This window comes from Panthera uncia (assembly GCF_023721935.1).
Source record: "Panthera uncia isolate 11264 chromosome D3 unlocalized genomic scaffold, Puncia_PCG_1.0 HiC_scaffold_9, whole genome shotgun sequence".
NCBI classification, from domain to species: Eukaryota; Metazoa; Chordata; class Mammalia; order Carnivora; family Felidae; genus Panthera; species Panthera uncia.
The window spans coordinates 298345-316444 of record NW_026057587.1 but is presented as its reverse complement, the minus strand read 5'-3'; the positions used below and the strand labels follow the sequence as shown (position 1 = coordinate 316444).

Below are 18100 nucleotides of genomic sequence, written 5' to 3'. Positions count from 1 at the left end.
GGCCCGGAGGCTGTCCTTGGGGGGCAGCCTGGCCCTCAGCAGCCTCTCCCGCAAGATGCAACGACTGACATTGCTGACCTCCACGCTCCCTTGTGGCCGGGGAGCGGAGATAAGTGTGGTGGGGCTGTCGGCCGTCACGGCCACTTGTGTCCCGGTCGGAAAGGAAGGAAGGCCGGGGTCTGGGACAGAGTCCAGCTGAGGCCCGAGGCGTCCTTCAACCCTGGGGGTCAGTGCCGGGAGGGGCCTCTTGAACCCTCTCGATGGTTTTGGACGTGACGCCAAGCAGCTTTGCGTTTCTGCAGCATCTCTGACTTTTCGGGGAGCTCCCACACCTGTGGTCTGGTTGACCCACCGCGGGGCAGGCTGGGAAAGTTCCGGGTGTCTCTGCCACGTGGTCAGGAGCAGCAGAGGGCCCCCTCCTCCAGCCGGGGGCGGGGGATGCTTTGCAATTCATCACCGGCTGCTTGCTTAGACACCCCGAAGGATTCGGGTGGTTGCAGTCCCCGTGGGCACGTGGGACAGGCGGGTGGAGAATCGGCTCCGGGCAGCCCGGCCCGAGGGAGTGGTACCGACGGGAGGGGGCCGGGCTCCCGGGTGGCCAGGAAGGTTGCTCGTTCCTTCAGCGTGCACCGTGTGCGGGGTGCTGTGCGGTGTGGGGGCTGCGGTTGTGGACGGAGCTGACCGGGCCCTACTCTCAACGTCTGACGTCGTGGCGGGAGGGGTGGCCCGTGAGTAAGCAAACAGAGACGCTCACGAAAGGCGTCCGAAGGGAGCAAGGTGGGGGACTTGACATCGGAGACTGCCCGGGTGGTCGGGCGGGCTTTTCCGAGGAGGAAGGAGTCGGGTGCTGGAGTGGCTTCCCAGGCAGAGGGCACGGCACGTGCAAAGGCCCAGAGATGGGAAGTTGCTTCCTTAGTGGTGGGACAGCAAACAGGCCAGTGGGGCTGGGGCACGGTGCGGGGAGGGGGAAGGGGGCGGTGATGAGGCAGGCTGGGGCTTTGTAGGACATGGTGGGGGGTTTAGATTTGGTTCTCAGTTCATTGGGATGCCTTTGGAAGACAGAAACAGATTGGAGATTTCTTCTGCAGGGAGAGCCACTGGGTTGTGCCGACGGGCTGTTCTAGGCATGTGAGGGGAGGAGTCCAGGATAGCTCTCAGACTTTTCTGTGGGAGGGACTGTGAGTGCGGGGCTGTCTTCCAAAACGGAAAGACTGGGTTGGGGGGATCGGGGCAACCAAGACCAGATGGAGAGCGTCGGCCTTCAATCCGGCCTCAAGTTCCTGGTGGAACAAAAATCAAATAAAATGGGCCAAGGACTTAATAGAGATTTCTCCGGAAAAAGCGTACAAATGACCAAAAGCTCGGCATCACTGATCCCTAGGGGAATGCACATCAAAACCACAGAGATCCCACCTCCCGCCCATCGGGACGTGCCACCAAAAAAGCAGAGAATAGCCAGTGATGACGAGGATGCGGGGAAATCGGAACCCTGTGCCCTGTTGGTGGGGACGTGAAATGGTGCAGCCGCCGTGGAAAACGGTGCGGAGGCCCCTGAGAGAACTGAAGACGGCATTGCCCTGTGACCCAGCACCTCTGCCTGTGGGCCTATCCCCCGAGGAACTGAGAGCTGGGGCTCGGAGAGAAGAGACCCTCGCCCACCCGTGTCCACGGCATCGAGAGCCAAGGGGTGGGAACGCTCCGAGCGTCTGTCGACAGAGGAAGGACCAACGTGCAGCGGGAGATGATTCGGCCTTCAAAACAAGGGCAGCGCCGACCCCGCTACGCCCGGGACGCAACTTGAGGACGTGTGTGCTGCGTGATGAAAGGCGCCGGCCGCCCAAGGACAGATACGGGATGATCCCACGGGTGTGAGGCGCCCGGGGGAGTCGCGTCGGCAGAGACGGCAAGGGGGGGTGGTGGGCCCCAGGGGCTGGGGGAGGGGACCGGGAGGGTCAGTGTTTCAGGGCCACGGAGTCTCCGATCAGGAGGATGAGAAAGCCCTGGAGGTCGACGGTGGGCCTGGTTACGCAACGACGTGAATGTGCTTCACGTCACCGAGACTCGCACCCTTCAACGTGGCTGAAATGGTAACTTTTATGCTGTTCACGCGAAAATTCGTGGTGGGGTTTAACCCGAGGGGGAGCGGGTTTGTAGCTGTGGCCAGATTGCCCAGCCCACCGGCCGTGGTCAGATTACAACATGCTGAGCCTCTTGCAACAGCTGGAGCCTTTGAAGGAGGCAGCCCTGAGCTCCTGATTCCTGCAGACTCAAACCACTGTTACCCCATTTGATGAGGCCTTGGCAAGTCTCACCATGTGTGCTTGAATCGCGGCCAAGGCGGGCCGAAGGAAGGCTCATTTAGTAATAGTCCTTGGGACGCGTTCACACCCGGCTGCCTTCTCCAGAGCACGTCCCGGGTCACTTTATTCTCTCTGCACACTGCCAGCTCCAAGGAAGCGGGAGGAGGGATCCCTGTGGCCGGGGAGGGGGCCGGGGTGGGGAGGACGGGGCTCGGCAGGCCAAACAGGTTCTGTGTCAACCCCTGGCCTGCCACTGGGGCTCAGAAGCCGCCACCAGGGATGGCCCGCCCCTGAGCGGGTGAGGCCGCCGCGTGCGTGAAGCTTTATTTGCGGGCCTGAGATGGGGATTTTACGTAAATTTCATGCGTCCTGAAACAGGGTTCTTTCTGCTTCTTTTTTCTTTCTTTCTTTCTTTCTTTCTTTCTTTCTTTCTCTCTCTCTCTCTCTCTCTGTCTCTCTCTCTCTCTCTTTCTTTCTTTCCTCCTCCAAACACCCAAACATTATTAGGAAATGTAAAAGCATCGTTAGCTCCTGGGATGCGTGGAAGGAGGCATCGGGACAGATTTGGCTCTTGGGCCGCAGTTTACTTGAAAACACCCTGCTTTGTTATGGGAGTGAAGTTAAGCAATGGAAGGAATGGTTGTCCTCTGCCTGACTCGGTGGAAAAGCGGGGCCCTGGGCTGGTCTGTGCCTGCCAGAAAGAGTGTGGATGGGACTGCCAGATTCCATCATGGCGGCGGAATTAGGGGGCCCGGATGAGGTCCTGGGAAGTGGGATTGGGCTCGATCTCCCCCCCCCCCCCACCCCGGGGACGGGATCAGGACGGTGTGTGCCTCCCAGCAGTGTCCCCACTCAGCTGTGATCCTTACTCCCCCACACCTGGAGGGGGGGAGCCTGCCCTGAGGGCAGTGGATGTAGTGGTCAGACCACAGGCTTTCAGGCGGACTGGAGTTCAAGACCCCTTGCCGCTGCTGGGTTTGTGCCCTTGGGCAACTAAGTAGCTTAAAAAAAAAATCTTACTGTGCCCCAGTTTCCTCATTCATAAGACAGAACATGTAATGGTATCTACCTCACAGACCAGTTGTCAGGTTTAAATGAAAGAGTGTTGATTCAGATGGGATGCCCTGGCCTGTAGCAACATCGAACCTGCTTCCGAGTGGCCGGTGTAATACAGATGTTTGTTATTGTGCTTCGTATGAGACTAGAGATGGTAGGTGTTTCTAGATGTGTTTGGCAGTTCAGTAATGTCAGGGCACTAGGTCAGTGTCTGTGTGATTTCTTAAACGTTGACCTCATGGTCTCACAATGGCTGCCACAGCACCATACATCACGCAGGTACCTACGTCACTCAGAGCCAGAAGGAGGGATGGGGCAGTGGCAGGGTTCTGTTCTTTTACTGGGAGTGGGATTTTTTACCCAGAAGGCCCCCTTTATTTCTCATTGACTAGCATAAGGTCATGGGCCCAGACCAGAGCTGGACCCACCTTCCTGAAATTCAGGGCCGTGTACCCCAAACGGGAAGCAAGTCAGAGTTCTCTTAGTTGAGGGAGGGGAGAGAGGTGGGCTTTGGGTGAGCAGTAACATGCTCTTATTTAGCACATGGCCCAGCACCCAGATCAAGAAACAGCAGCACCCAGAATCCCCCCGTGTTTCCCCTCTAGTCGCCACACACCCCAAGCGTGACCACCACTCTGATTTCTTAGAGCGTCGATTGGTTTTGTACTTTATCAGAATGAAATCACCCAGCAGACAATCCTGCCCGCTGGCTTCTTTTCTTCCCTGTTTTTTTTTTTTTTTTTTCATTTTAACGTTTTAATGTTTATTTTTGAGAGAGAGACAGAGCACGAGCTGGGGAGGGGCAGAGAGAGGGCGAGACACAATCGGAAGCAGGCGCCAGGCTCTGAGCTGGCAGCACGGAGCCCGACGCGTAGGGAGCGACGTTCGAGGACCCTGAGCTCCTCCGACTGACTGCCTGAGCCCTTTCTGATTGACAGACCTTCTCTCTCACTTTGTGCTCGGCTCCTGATTGATGAACGTTCCCCCCCCCCCCCCCCATAACTAAGCACCAGCTTTGAGCATATGAGACGCTCAGACGGGGTCGGAGCGAGCGAACGAATGAATGAACGAACGAAGGCTGTTTTGTCATCCGCTGCTGCTGTGTATAGGATGGGGATTGTGGGTAGATTCAGATCCCCATGGGAGCCCTGCAGGTACCAGAAGCAGGGGTGGGGGGGGGGTGCGGGGACAGCCTGGCATGAACTGATTTGGGAGCCGCGGGCCTGTGGCCGCGGGAGCGCAAACCCGTCTGAGGAGTTCCGTCCCGACGGGCCGCCGCCTCGTAGGGATACAGGCGCCGTGCTGGCCCATCTCCCAGGTTGTCAGAAGGTGCCAGAAGTCCAGAACTTACCTTGCCATTCAAAAAACACTGTTGACACATTCACACGTTTTGAAATCCCGCGTGATGATCCGAAAGGCAGCCTCTGGCCGAAGCTGGCCCGTGGGTGGACAGCTGGCTTCGGGAAGACAGCTGTGGGGCCAGGCTGTGGGGTGTTTTGGGGGTGGGGAGGGGGTGGGAGAGGGCAGTTAAGACATTTGGGGCGATTTTAACTTTTTTTTACTTATTTTATTTATTAACGAAGTTTTTTCATGTTTAGTTTTTGAGAGACGCGGAGACACAGAGTGTGAGCAAAGGAGGGGCAGAGAGAGAGAGGGAGGCACAGCACAGAGCCCGACGCGGGGCTCGAACCCACGAACCGTGAGATCGTGACCTGAGCGGAAATCAAGAGTCGCACGCTCCACCGACGGAGCCGCTGTGGGTGAATTTTTACTCGGGTCTGCACACTTGCCGAGCTCGCCCAGCACCGCGGGAGGTTCTCCTGCACCCTCTGTGTCCGCACCCCCCCTCCCCGCGGTGCCCCCGCCTCTGTCACCGGAGCTCAGCGTTGCACGTCCGCCAGAACGTCGCCGACGCGGGCTCCCAGGGCACTCCTCCTGCGTGTTGAGCTTCTGCCGGTCGGCGCTGTGTTTGTGGTTCATCTGTGTCGTCACGGGCACCCAGCGTCCGCTCCTTTTCCCCGGCGGGTGGCATCCCACTGTGTGAACCTGCCCCCTCTTGTCATCCTTTGCCTCGTTTGCGGACGTCTGTGTTTCCAGTTTGGGGCTTTTCTGAGAGACGCTGCTGTGAGCGCTTGCCGATGCTCATTCGTGTGCGGACGGACGTAGGTTTTCGTTTCTCTGGGGGAAAGCTCTAGAGTGGGTCGCTGTATCGGGGGGTACGAGTCTGTTCCGCGTTAGCAGATGATGCCACCCGTGTCCCAGCGACGGTCGGCCTTGCCTGTTAGACTTCCCCCAGCGGGGTGTGAGCGTTCTGGGTGCTCCGGTCCTCATCAGCGTTGTTATCGCCGTCTTTTTTGTGTTAGCCGTTCTGGGGGAGGCTGTCGGACCTCACCGTGAGGCTAATGGGTACCTTCTCTGATGACCAGGCTGCCCGGGACTGGTGGGGTGCCTCCATGAAGTCGTGGGGATCTAGTCTCCCATCTTTCCGCTCCGCCGTCCTTTGTTTGCGGCTTCCATCCTCAGGGCAGCCTCACGATCCAAGGTGGCTGCTCTGGCTCCATCCCTCACGACTGCAGTCCAGGCAGCAGGGGGACTTGTCACCAAATACAGGGGAATTTCTGACGTCGATAACGCCAGGAAGGCAAAACGGGGTGATGGATAGAATGTGACTATGTTAGAAAGGATGGCCTTCTTCTCCTTTTCATTCACTGCTATATAGTCCCCAGACTTAGAACAGAACCTGACATGTGGTGGGGGAGCTCAGTAAATATTGTTGAGGGGATGTAGAGCCCTCAGGGAAGGTTGCACGGAGAGCGTGAGTTTAGACTTAAGAAGCGAGGGGGTCACCAGGGAAGCCGTGGAAGGGAAGGAGCAAGCAGTCTGTGCAAAGGCCCTGTGGCAGAAGCTTGCCCGGTCGGCGGAGGAGCAGCGAGGCCAGTGTGGCTGGAGGGAGTTGATAAAGGGATAGCTGCGGGGAGCCCGGTTGCTCGAGATCTCGTAGGTTAGGGTTAGGGTTCTTGTTCCGGGGTAAACCGGGAGCCACTTGGAGGCGTTTGAGCAGGGGAGTGCCGCAGCCGACCTGTCTTTTAGGAGCCGAACTCTGAGCCCGTGGGGAGAGCCGAGCAGAGGCAAGAGCTGACGCAGGAGAGCCGCTGACCAAGTGAGTGCGGCCGTCCCGACGGTCCGTGCCGGGCGCGGGGTGGTGTTGGGGAGAAGCGGAGGGTCTCCGGGGGGGGGGGGGGCGCACGTCGCGGGGCGAGCGCGGCCGAGATACGCTGGCGCCGGGGCGTTGGGTGGGAGGGAAGCGGAGGCATCGGCCAGAGATGGCTCAACCCGTCCGTGGTCTTAGCAAACCGCTCGGCTTTCCTACGAAAAGCACCTTGAGAAGCAAAGGAGGTCGGAACCCGAGCCAAGGGCGCGGCGTTCCCAGGTTCCGCGCTGACTCAGCCTGCGCCGGGGTCCTCCCCGAGCCCCCGGGCCGCCTGGGGCAGGGCGCGCCTGCGAGCCCGGGGTGCAGAAGGTGGCAAGAGGCCCGCCGGCCGATCCGGGGCGTGCAGGGGCCGGTCCCGTCGCGGGACTGGGCTCGGAGGTGTGTTTCCTCCGGAGCCTGTTTCCTCCTCTCTTCTCGCCAGGGGAGGGATTCGGTTTTGCAACTCGGGGGCCAGGTCAAGTTAATGGTCATTCTGCAGGGCTGCCCGGAGCCCAGTGGGTGAGAAGGTGTAAGGGTGCCGCGGGGATGTGATTAAGGGCCCCGTGGCCGATGGGTCTCCCCCGCTCCCTGGGACTTCGGGGACGCGCTCGGCCTCCCCGCCTCGGTGTCTGTGTGTGTTAAGTGAGCCTTCGAGAACGTAACGAGGTGAAGCAGGCAGAAGGCCGTTGTTACCCGGATGGGGCCGTACGGGGAGGGTTGATACGATTCGCCTGCTCTCCGCTTGTCCCCCGCCTCCTCGGGGGCAGCGCGGGGTGGGTGGTTGTGCACAGGTGGCACCTAGGGAGCGGGGTTTTGGACTTGGGTGGCAAGGGCATCCTGGGCACCGGGGCAAGGGCCGTGGGAGGCGGTGAGCTGATCTGCCTTCCCGGAGTGCACTCGTGTGTGGGAGAACACGGCGAGGCCTCGACTGCCAAGGGCAGGAATTCGTATCTGAAGGTGGTCGGGAACCCAGCGACGATCACGCTCACGCTGAGCGCCTCCCGTATGCGCTTGCCGTGCACCGGGTCTAAATCTCATCCGCGGCTCTGCCCAGGAGGGGCTGTTAACTGTTCCCATTGGACAGCTGAGCGAGCCGAGGCACCGAGATGTCGCTGGAGGCCGCACGGCTAGGAAGCGACGGACGTGGGGTCCAGCGAGGTCCGTCCACACCAGCGCTGCCTGTAAAAACCGCAAATCATGAATGTGAACGCCCTGTGTGATTTGAAATTTTCTAGGAGCCACGTTAAAAAAGAGCCACCTGGGGCGCCTGGGTGGCTCAGTCGGTGAAGCGTCCGACTAGCTCAGGTCATGATCTCACGGTCGGTGGGTTCGAGCCCTGCGTCTGGCTCTGTGCTGACAGATCAGAACCTGGAGCCTGCTTTGGATTCTGTGTCTCCCTCTCTCTCTGCCCCTCCCCTGCTCATGCTCTGTCTGTCTCTCTAAAATAATGAACATTAAAAAAATACAAAAAGGGGCGCCTGGGTGGCTCAGTCGGTGAAGCGTCCGACTTCGGCCCAGGTCATGATCTCACTGTCGGTGGGTTCGAGCCCCGCGTCGGGCTCTGTGCTGACAGTTTAGAACCTGGAGCCTGCTTCTGATTCTGTGTCTCCCTCTCTCTCTGCCCCTCCCCTGCTCGTGCTCGATCTCTCTCTCTCTTTCAAAGATAAATAAACATTAAAAAAATTTTTTTTTTCTTAACACATCAGGTGCTTCTGGAGACTGTAATTTCTCCTTCAGAGGAAGGAGAATATGGCCTCCTCCAAGAGGCCTTCCTGGACTGCCCTGTTTGACGGGACGGCCCTGTCACTCTCCACCTGGCTTTATTTTTCCCCAGTAAGCGTCAGGGCCTGAAGCATTTCCTGCAAGGATTTGTTTATCTGGTGCTCACCAGTGGCCTCTGCCCCGGGGCCATCACCTCCGCCAGTGCGGGGACCTTGCTGACTTATTCTCTGCGCTCAGGATGCCGAGGGGCCCCCGCAGGTGCCCCGGGAGTTTTGGGGGGTGCTGGTGAATGGTTGGGGCGCGTGGTGCATCTTTCCACGATCGTCCGGGAGCCCCGACGTCGAGCCTGAGGAGCGCCGTGGGGTCCGGTGGGTGTGCCGAGGGGCACGGAGGTGGGCCCACAGCCTCCCTGCCGGATGCTGTCCCCGTTCTCCCTGGTGCCAGGGGACCGAGGACGTGAGCTTTGGGCCAGGATGCCATCCTGGCTGGGTGTGGGTTCCGGTGACACTCTGGTCACTTAGCTTGGCCTTGGCCCCTGTATTGGGCTCCGTAAGTGTCCCCCACCCCGCCCCCCCACCAAAGACGTGTGAGTTCTAACCCCAGTTACCTGTGAATGTGACCTTATTTGAAAATAGGATTTTTGCCGATGAAATTAAGGTAAGGACCAGATGGGCCCTAAATCCAACGCGAGTTTTTTTTTTTTTAAGAGGAGAGGGCACACAGGAAAGCGAGGTGACAATGGAGGCAGAGTTTGGAGGATCGCGGCCGCCGGAGGCCGGGGAGCAAGTCGGGACCCCCCTTCCAGATTCCAGAGCGATCAGGGGCAGCATGGCCCTGCCCACACCTTGGGGTCAGACTTTGGCCACCCCCCTCCACCTGTGAGAGAACAAATGTGTGTTGCTTCAAGTCCCCCTCCCGCCCCAGGAGTGACTTCGTCCGAGCAGCCGGGTCGGGGGGAGAGGGGCCAGCTGAGGCTTCCGGAGTGTGGTTTCGCCTGGGGTCTTGGATTCCCTGGCTCTTGGGATCTGGCGAGCGATGCTTTTCCGGCCTCTGGACTGAGGTCCCGAGCTTTCGCCACCGCCGGCCAAGGGTGACGGTGAAGTCCCCGGGAGCCGTGGGGCCCTCTCGGCCTCTGCCCACTCCTCAGCTCAGAGCTCATCCCGGCCGCGCGCTCGAGGCCAGGCTGGAGGTCTGAGGCCCTGGAACAACAGCCATGCGGCCCCTGGCCTCTTCCTGCCTTCCTTGGGCCTCCGGTGAAGCGCGGGGCTGGCCCAGGACCCCCCACCTCCCAGGCCCCTCTGGTGATGCTCGGGGCTGGCCCAGGGCCCCCCACCTCCCAGGCCCCTCTGGTGATGCCCAGGGCTGGCCCAGGGCCCCCCACCTCCCAGGCCTCTCTGGTGAAGCGCGGGGCTGGCCCAGGGCCCCCCACCTCCCAGGCCCCTCTGGTGATGCCCGGGGCTGGCCCAGGGCCCCCCACCTCCCAGGCCTCTCTGTGAAACGTGGGGCTGGCCCAGGACCCCCCAGCCCATCCCCCGCCCGGCTGTCCCTCCCTGGGCAGCGTCTGAAGCACCTCCCCTCCTGGCCTGGGGAGGCGATGGGGGCCAATGGAGGAGCCCGTGGAGACCACCCTCGCAGTCTGTGACATCCATGTGTGACCTCCATCGGTCTCGGTCCCGGCGCTGCGGCCTGGCCCGTGAGGTGGCGGCTGGCTAAGCCTCAGAATGCGATCACGACTGATTTTACAGATTGACTTCACCGAAACAGAGACCGATAGCCGAAAGTTAGCGTGAACGAAACGTTCATTTTTGCCATCCCGCGTCCCCTGGGCCGCTGTCCCGGCCCAAGCTGGGCCCCAAGGAGGCCATGCTGTGTACTTTAAAAAAAAAAAATCTCACTTAAGTAGGAGCTATTTGAAATATATACAAAGGAGGGGCGCCTGGCTGGCTCAGTCCGTTAAGGATCTGACTCTTGATTTCGGCTCTGGTCGTGATCTCACGCTTCGTGGGATCGAGCCGCGCCTCGGGCTGTGCACTGACAGCTCAGAGCCTGCTTGGGATTTTCTCTCTCCCTCTCTCTATGCCCCCCTCTCCTTCAAAATAAATAAATAAACTTAAAAAAAATAGGTGTACATACAAAGGAGGAAGCAGATAGCCGCTCTCTGGTAGACGTTTCCATGTTCCAGGGCTCATGTTGCTTGTTGACTCAGCAAAAATTTGCTGAGTGTCCGCTGGGTGCCAAGCACTGTCCTAGGCCCTGGGGATACGTCAGTGAATCCATGAACAAAGCAGATGAGGATCCTGTCCTTGTGAGTTCATGACCTAGCAGGGGAGACAGAGAAAGAACAGTGGACATAGAGTATGCTGGAAGGCGACAAGGGCCATGGGAAACACAGTTTCAGGGAGATCAGGTGAGAGATCTGACTATGTGGTCACCTTAGGAAGAACATTAGAGGCAGAATAACCAGTGCAAAGGCCCTGGGGCAGAAGTGTCTGCCAGTCGGCCAGCATGACAGGGTTGAGTAAATGACAGGGACAGGACAGGACGTGAGTCCTGGAGAGGCCACAGGGGCCAGACCAGGTGGAGGGACTTGCCGGCTGGGGTGAAGACGACAGCTTTTATGTTCATTGTATTTTCAAGAAATAAAAGCTTACACAGTATGTTGTACGTTTGACAAATCGCTGTGAAAAGGTCCCAACCGACTGTATCTTTCTGCGGCTCGTCTTTTTTTCCCAAGTCGATCTGTTAGTGCTCTGTCTCTCAAAGATAAGCAAACATTAAAAAAATTAAAGAAAAATATGTTTTAAAAACATATTCGCTGTCGATGGACGTTCAGGTAAGCCGTGGTCCTCAAGGCGTCCTGCCTGTACACGGGCTGCGTCCTCTGCTGGGAATGCCCTCTCCCGTCTTCCTTTCCCGGCAAAGCCCAGCTCACTCTTTCGGTACTGGGCTCACGTGTCCCCTGTTCCGGGCGGCCTCTCTGACCGTCCAGGAATGGGCTCCTGGCGGGTCTGGTTCGGTGAGCGGCGGTGGTGCCTGGCAAGGGCTCACCTTGGCCCTCTCTCCCAAGTCTTTGTGTTCCGGGCTGTGATCTTTGACCTTGGGGGGAGGGGGAGGGGGAGGGGGCCAGACTCTGTCATATCAGGCAAAAGGCCGTGAGCTTGGCTAGCGCTGCTGTCCAGATGCCTCTGTCCCGATGCCGATCAAAACCAGTGCAAAGTCTGCCCCCTCCTGAGGGTGGGGGGTGGGGCAGCGACAGTGCCGGGGAGGAAGAAGGGTCGGTCACTTCATGCCGGGTGACTGCTTGGCTGACCTTCCGGATGCCCCGGGCTCTGCCATACCCTGTTCTGAGCACTCTACCTCTACAGACGCACGTAAGCCTCACCCCAGCTCTGCGAGGTGGACCCTACCCTCGTGCCCATTGTATGGATGTGGAGGTTGAGGGTTCGCAGAGGAGCAATGACTTACCCACCGTCACCCAGCCAGAAGGCAGAGCTGGGTCATCGAACGTTCCCTGTGAGTGAGCGGGTGAATGGGGTGGAACCCCAGAACTAGAAGCCCCTTCTGCTGGAGAGAGAGAGGGAGGGACACGTGGCTTTGCCTGGAGGTTCATTTCTTGGGTCGTGATTTGTCCCTAGGGCAGGGTGAGCTGGACAGCGGACGAGGAACGTGGGGTGGGCTTCTGGGATGCTGGAGTTCCCAGGGCTTCTCCGGGTCCGGCTGAGAAACAGGGCTGGGGAGGGAGGGGAGGCAGGAAGCGGAAACACTCTTCGTTTTTTAAAACCCCTCGCTTGAGGTATGATTGACGTTCTAAAGAGCTGTACGTATTCAGCGCGTACAACTCGAGTTTGCGGGAAGTGTTCGCCCTCCAGCCCGTCGCCGCGCTGTGTGTGGAAAGACCCCCCTCCACAACTTTGCTGCTGTTTTCGTTTCGCAAGCCCAGCAAGCCCGGCAAGCCCGGCAATCTCCCATACGCCACAGCGTTTCCAGTTAAGAGGACTGCGTCCTCTCCTTAAATATTTGTTAAGAGGGCAGATCTGCTCTTACGTGTTTTTATCACACACACACAGGAGGAAGGAGCTGGGACCGACGTCGCGTTCTCTCCTGGCGGAAGCCAGGACAGGCAGGGACCCCTGGTCACTAGCCCCGTGTGTGTCTTTTCCGTTGGGGGAGGCGATGGCTGAGACGGCCGCGTCGGGACTCCCTCCCTGTGGGCCTGTTGCAGATTTGAGGATTTCCACGCTGGGCGACCCCCCGTTCCCCCCCAGCAGCCTCTCGCCCAGCCCGCGCCCACAGGAGCTGTGGGGCCGCCCTCCTCCAGACGGTGCCCCGGCGGGCGTGGCACAGGGGTGGCCCGGGAGCCAGCGGTGGCCCGAGGTGTGTGATTTGGCTCCCAGGAGCGTTTGATTTTGAAAAAGAAATTGTCGCTATGGAAGCAGTTCGGAGATGCCATGGAATCCTTCGCTCAGATCACATTTGTGAGTCAGCTCTATTTGCGTGTATCACAGGTCGCGTCATAAACATGGTCCCTGTGGCTTCCGTGGCTGGTAGGGAAGATGTGTTTGTCAACAGGTGATTACGACAGCCTGAAATCCAGATTTTGTGGTCAGTCTTCCGGTTTTTTATTCTTGGCAATGAATTCAACCCGTCTTCATTTCATTGCCATGTCGGTCAAACGAGACACAGCTGAGTCACTGGCGCCCATTGTACAGATGGGAAAACCGAGGCTCAGAGATGACTGTCTTGCCCGCGTGGTCCTGGGATCCGGCTGCCTTCAAATCCGCTCCTCTCCCGAGTCTGCCTGTTGGGGACAGAGGGCGGGGCCTGGCTGGCCAACTCCCGCCTTCTGCCTCCTGGACCCGAACGTGCGGCTGTAGCCTCTGCCTGTTGGTTCTGGCTGTTTGGGCACAGATGGGGGGTGGCTGTCCTTGTTCTGGAAGGCCATGTTCAAAGGAACGTGGAAGGTGACACATGCCGTGTTGTACCTAACTTTGTGACATTGGGCATCTGTCTCATGGGCTGGCTCCCTGTGACAGACCCAGGCTCTGAGCCTTCAGGGGCCCGTGATGTGGCCGGGCCACGTTGGCGGGTGGGTTGGGTGGTCCCGGGGGGACCTCCCTGTGACACTAGAGCAGGGCTTGCAGAGCTGAGGAGGGAGGCAGGGATTAGAGGCCAGTGCATCTGACAGACAGACTGCAGACCTGTTTTCTTCGGCTCTGTCTCAGCACCTCCCTGCCTCAGGGCCTTTGCACTGGACATTGCATCTGTGTGCCGTCCTCCTCCCACCAAATCCACGCGTTCCCCTCACTGCCCTTTGTTTTTATTCTGTGTTTGTTTTTGTTCTATTTTTGCTGGCGTTTCACCTGTCTACTCCGTTTAAAGTTGCAATCCCCTTCCCTATCGCCGCCTCTCACACGGCCCGCCTTTTACCTTCGTGCGCAATACCTGCCTTTCCCCGGCTAGGTTAAAGAGGCCACGACGCTGGGCATTGGGGTCTGTCTTGTTCTCTCTGGTATCCCCAGCTCTTAGAAGAGTGGCTGGTATGTAGCAGGTGCTCAGGAAAAGTTTGTTGAATGAATGAATGATGCCTTTGGCCACATGGAGCCCACGAGTCTGCAGTCCAGCAGCAGGCCCCTCCTGGCCTGTTACTAAAACACACATGGAAAATACCAGCAGGGGCTTCCTGGGGGGCTCAGTCGGTTAAGCCTCCGACTTCGGCTCAGGTCACGATCTTAACGGTTCATGGGTTCGAGCTCCGCGTCGGGCTCTGTGCGGACAGCTCGGAGCCTGGAGCCTGCTTCGGATTCTGTGTGTGTGTGTGTGTGTGTGTGTGTGTGTGTCTCTCTCTCTCTCTCTCGCTCGCTCGCTCGCTGTGCCCTTCCCCCACTTGTGCTTGCTCTTTCTGTCTCTCAAAAACAAATAAGTAAACGTTAAAAAAAAAATCTTTAAAAAAGGCAAAAACAATAGTAGGAGTATCTCGCCGATGAACGAACACTCCAGAGCAGTGGTGCCTGGGTGTGGCCCGGCGGTGGGTGCAGCCTGGCTCCGGGCCGCTGTTCTAGCCGCCCGGTGGGGTGGGCACCTGTGGGGACCCGGGTCACGCTCCTCACGGACGTGTTCGTTTTGCCCCCACAGAATGTGCGCATCGACCCCAGCAGCTTGTCCTTCAACATGTGGAAGGAGATCCCCGTCCCCTTCTACCTGTCCGTCTACTTCTTCGACGTGGTCAACCCCAGCGCCATCCTCTTGGGCGAGAAGCCGCAGGTGCGGGAGCGCGGGCCCTACGTGTACAGGTGAGGACGGAGGGGACTGGGGGGGGGTCCGGGTCGTCACCCCATTTGACAGTTGAGGAAACCGAGGCCCCCGGGAGCGGAGAGGCTTGCTTAAGGTCGGTCTGGCTTTCTCCAGTCCAGTGCCCTAGTGGTTGGGACTGTGCACTCTGGGGAGACACCTCCCGGGTTTAAAAACTGGCTTTCTGATTGCAGGACGGGGCGGTCTTTCCTCGTGCCTCAGTGTTGCCGTCTGTAAGTTGACGGTAACCGTATCCACCCTGGGGTGGCTGTGAGGTTTTGAGGACCGGACGAGATCGCGGGGGGGCCCTTCGGACGGCGTCTGCCCAGTAAACATTAGCTGCTGGCGTATTATTACGGTTGCTGCGTGACCCTCTTCGATGGGTCATGGTCTTTGGGAGAGCGCAGCTCGTTGAATCGGCCGGAGCGGTTTTCCGAGAGACGAGGGAGGGCTGTTCCAGCGTGAGACCCGGTTCCCGGCTCCTGCCCGTTCTGCCTTCTGGGACGAGTCACGTCGCAGAACTGCCGACCGGGCTGGTCCGTGAAAGGCTTCGGGGCTGAGCCCGCTTTGCCAAAGTTCCTACTGATTTCTTCCTTCCGGAAGCATTTACTGAGCAGCCCCTGCGTGCTGGGCACCGTGCCAGTCGCTGTGAGAGGCAGACCCAAGCCCCTGCCTCGCAGAGCTGACATCCAACGAGAGTAAACATGCGGGCCAATCAGGTGGCCGTAAGTGTGGTGAGAGCCACGCAGGGGAAGCCTGGAGAAGTGCTGGAGGGATGGGTGTGGGCGGGGTTGGCCTAACTGGAGGGTCACGGGGGGGGGGACCTCTACCAGTGGAGCGCTTCCCGAGGCCTGGGTGGTGAGAAGGGGGTGCCGCTATCTGAAGATCTGGGGGGAGGAGGGCCCCAAGCAGAGGCGGCGGCAGGTGCAAAGGCCCTGAGGCAGGCAGAGTCTGGTAGTCCGGGAAGGAGAAGGCCTGTGTCGCTGGTCTGGTGTGAGTGACAGGGGGAGAGTGGCAGAGACAAGGCCAGAGCATTGGATGGGGTTGGGTGTCGGGGACCTTGGGGGCCACGCTAGGGGCTTGATTTTACCTTGTCCGCAAAGAAGGCTTGTTGGGGAGAGAGTTTCCACTTTTCAGACTTTGTCCGGGTGCCTTGTAGAGAATGGGTTAAACGGGACAATAACGGATCGAAGCGGCTGAGACTTACGTAGCGTCTCCTGTGCTTTGGGCCGCTGTCGGGTGGGTTGACGGGCACCGACCCACTCAGCCGTCACACAGCCCTACGAAGCGGGTCTTGTCATCGCTCCCATTTTATAGACGGGAAAACCGAGGCCCCGGTAGTAAGTGACAGAGGCAGGGTTCGAGCCTGGGCCCTGTGTCCCCAGAGTGCACATTCCCAACCACCGCGCCACACTGCGTCCCTCGGAGAAGCAGCCGCCTGCCCGGGGCAGTGGGGGGAGGCTGTGAAGGAGGTGGCACTCGGCCAGGCCGGTGTGGGGGGTGTGTTGGGATCCGGGTGCTCTTGGGGGTGGCCCCGAGGAGCCCCGCGGAGGCTTGGGCGCCCGTTCTCACGGTGGGCTCAGGGAAGGCGGGCCGGGGGCCCTGTGGCTCCCGGCGGGTGCTGCGTCCCCGTGCGGCCGGGACCCGCTGACCCCGACTTCCCCGCCCACAGGGAGTTCAGGCACAAGAGCAACATCACCTTCAATGACAATGACACCGTGTCATTCCTCGAGTACCGCAGTTTCCAGTTCCAGCCTGACAGGTCCCACGGCCTGGAGAGTGACTACATCGTCATGCCCAACATCCTGGTCTTGGTAAGGCTGCCCCAGCCGCGCCCCCCGCCCCCGCCGCCGGCCCTCCTCCCCGTCCCTGCGGGTCTCCGTCTCTCTTCTCGCCTGCCCCCTGCTCAGGGCCGTCCTGCGTGGGGCCCGGCTCTCAGCCCATTGAGTTTCCCAGGTGCGTCCTTTCTTACTGGCTTGGGGGGCCCGGCCCAAGTCCTTGTGTGTCCTTTCGTCGTCTGCAAATCTAACATCTCCAAACGGAGGTGCTGGTGGGGGACTTCCTCGGGCGCCCCCAGGTCGTGTCACTGTCTGCAGCGTTTGCAGGCGGGGCCTCCGTCCCCTGCAGCTGGGCCACAGTCGTCGCTGGGCTTGCTGACTGTGTGCCCGTGGGCTGGGGTCCCCGAGCCCGCCTCCAGGCTCGCCGACTCCCTGGGAGGGCTCGCGGGAGTCCACTGTGATCTGTTACGGAGGGAGGGTGCGGCACAAAATCAGCAAAGGGAAAAAGGCGTGTGGGGTGGAGGCCAGGACTCCCCCACGTCCCCTGGCAACAGGCTGTGACAGCGCACGTGAATGAAGGCTTATCCCCCGGGAGACCTCTAGACACTCCGTCCCCAGGGCTTTTATCGGGGGCTGGTCACGGAGGCACCTTCTGCCTGGCACCCACCGAAATCCAGATCCCCGGAAGGAAAGCAGTGGTCGGCGTAAATCATACTGTTTGTACAAGGAGTCCAGGCACAGAGAGCCCCCCACCCCCACCCTTATCAGTCAGAGAGGGGTGGGAACCCCTGCAAACCCGAGTTCCCAGATGGCGGCCAAGGGCCAGTTTTGCCAGCAGGCCTTTCTAGAGAGAGGGGGCTCACGCCTGTCGTGTTAATGCTCTGCTAACACGTTAGTGTTGATGGGCCTTACACACGTTACCTTGTCTACTTGTCGGTGATCCGGGGGCCGGCCCTCGGCTGGGCCCTGGGTCCGAGGCGAGCTCACCTGCCGAGTCCGTTGGACGGACGGGACAGGGGAATGAATGCATCCCGAAGCTTCACAGCTGCCTCCCCCAGAGTTAGATCCTTAAGCTTTGGCAGCGGAGACGCTTTGCCCCACCGATCAGGTGGGCACAGCCCTCCCGGTAACTCCCAGGGTTCGTGAGCATTCGTGGAAACGGACACGCTCACGTCCTGTCCTACCGGGAGGGTAGTGACTTTAAATAGAAATTGCACCTTGCTTCCGACCTCAGAAGCTCCACGGGTAGGAATGTGTCCTCCTGATAGCCTAACACACACAGAAGATGTTTGTACCTGCGGATATTCATTTTGGCAACCTCGTCAGAGCAGATTCCAGAAACAACCTAAATATTGTTCCATCGTGTGCGGTTTCGTTGCGGTGGTTTATTGCAGCCAGGGGGTGCTAGGACCTGGCCCGGCAGCAGGGGGCGGGGATGCGGGCGGTGGGCGGGGACGGGGACCCGGGACCTGGGGGCAGGGGGCGGGGCCGTAGGTGGTGGCTCAGAGCAGTCCCTAAGGTATATCCAAGGGGGAGAAAGGCGGGTACAGAACACAAGCAGAAGGCTATCACCATTTATAAAGGAGCGGGCCTTGCATGCACACCCCACTTACACACGTGTGCTTTTACGTGTTTTGAACAGGGGAGCAAACTTCTGTAACGGGCCAGATAGTAAATATTTTAGGCTCCGAGGGCCACGTAGTCTGTGTTGCAACCGTTCAGCTCTGCCTGCCAATGCACAAACAGCCAAAGACAACACAAATGGG

At 59.5% G+C, this 18100-nt stretch overlaps 1 protein-coding gene across 8 annotated transcripts in view; it reads left to right on the top strand.

Moving 5' to 3' along the window:
- The window catches only part of SCARB1 (scavenger receptor class B member 1), a 500386-nt gene that overhangs the window by 456093 nt on the left and 26193 nt on the right, over nt 1-18100 (top strand). For all 8 annotated transcript variants that reach the window (XM_049620662.1, XM_049620666.1, XM_049620664.1 and 5 more), the window contains 2 exons: nt 14401-14558; nt 16229-16370. In XM_049620662.1, the coding sequence (XP_049476619.1) occupies nt 14401-14558; nt 16229-16370 (300 nt within the window). The remainder of the gene's footprint in view (nt 1-14400; nt 14559-16228; nt 16371-18100) is intronic.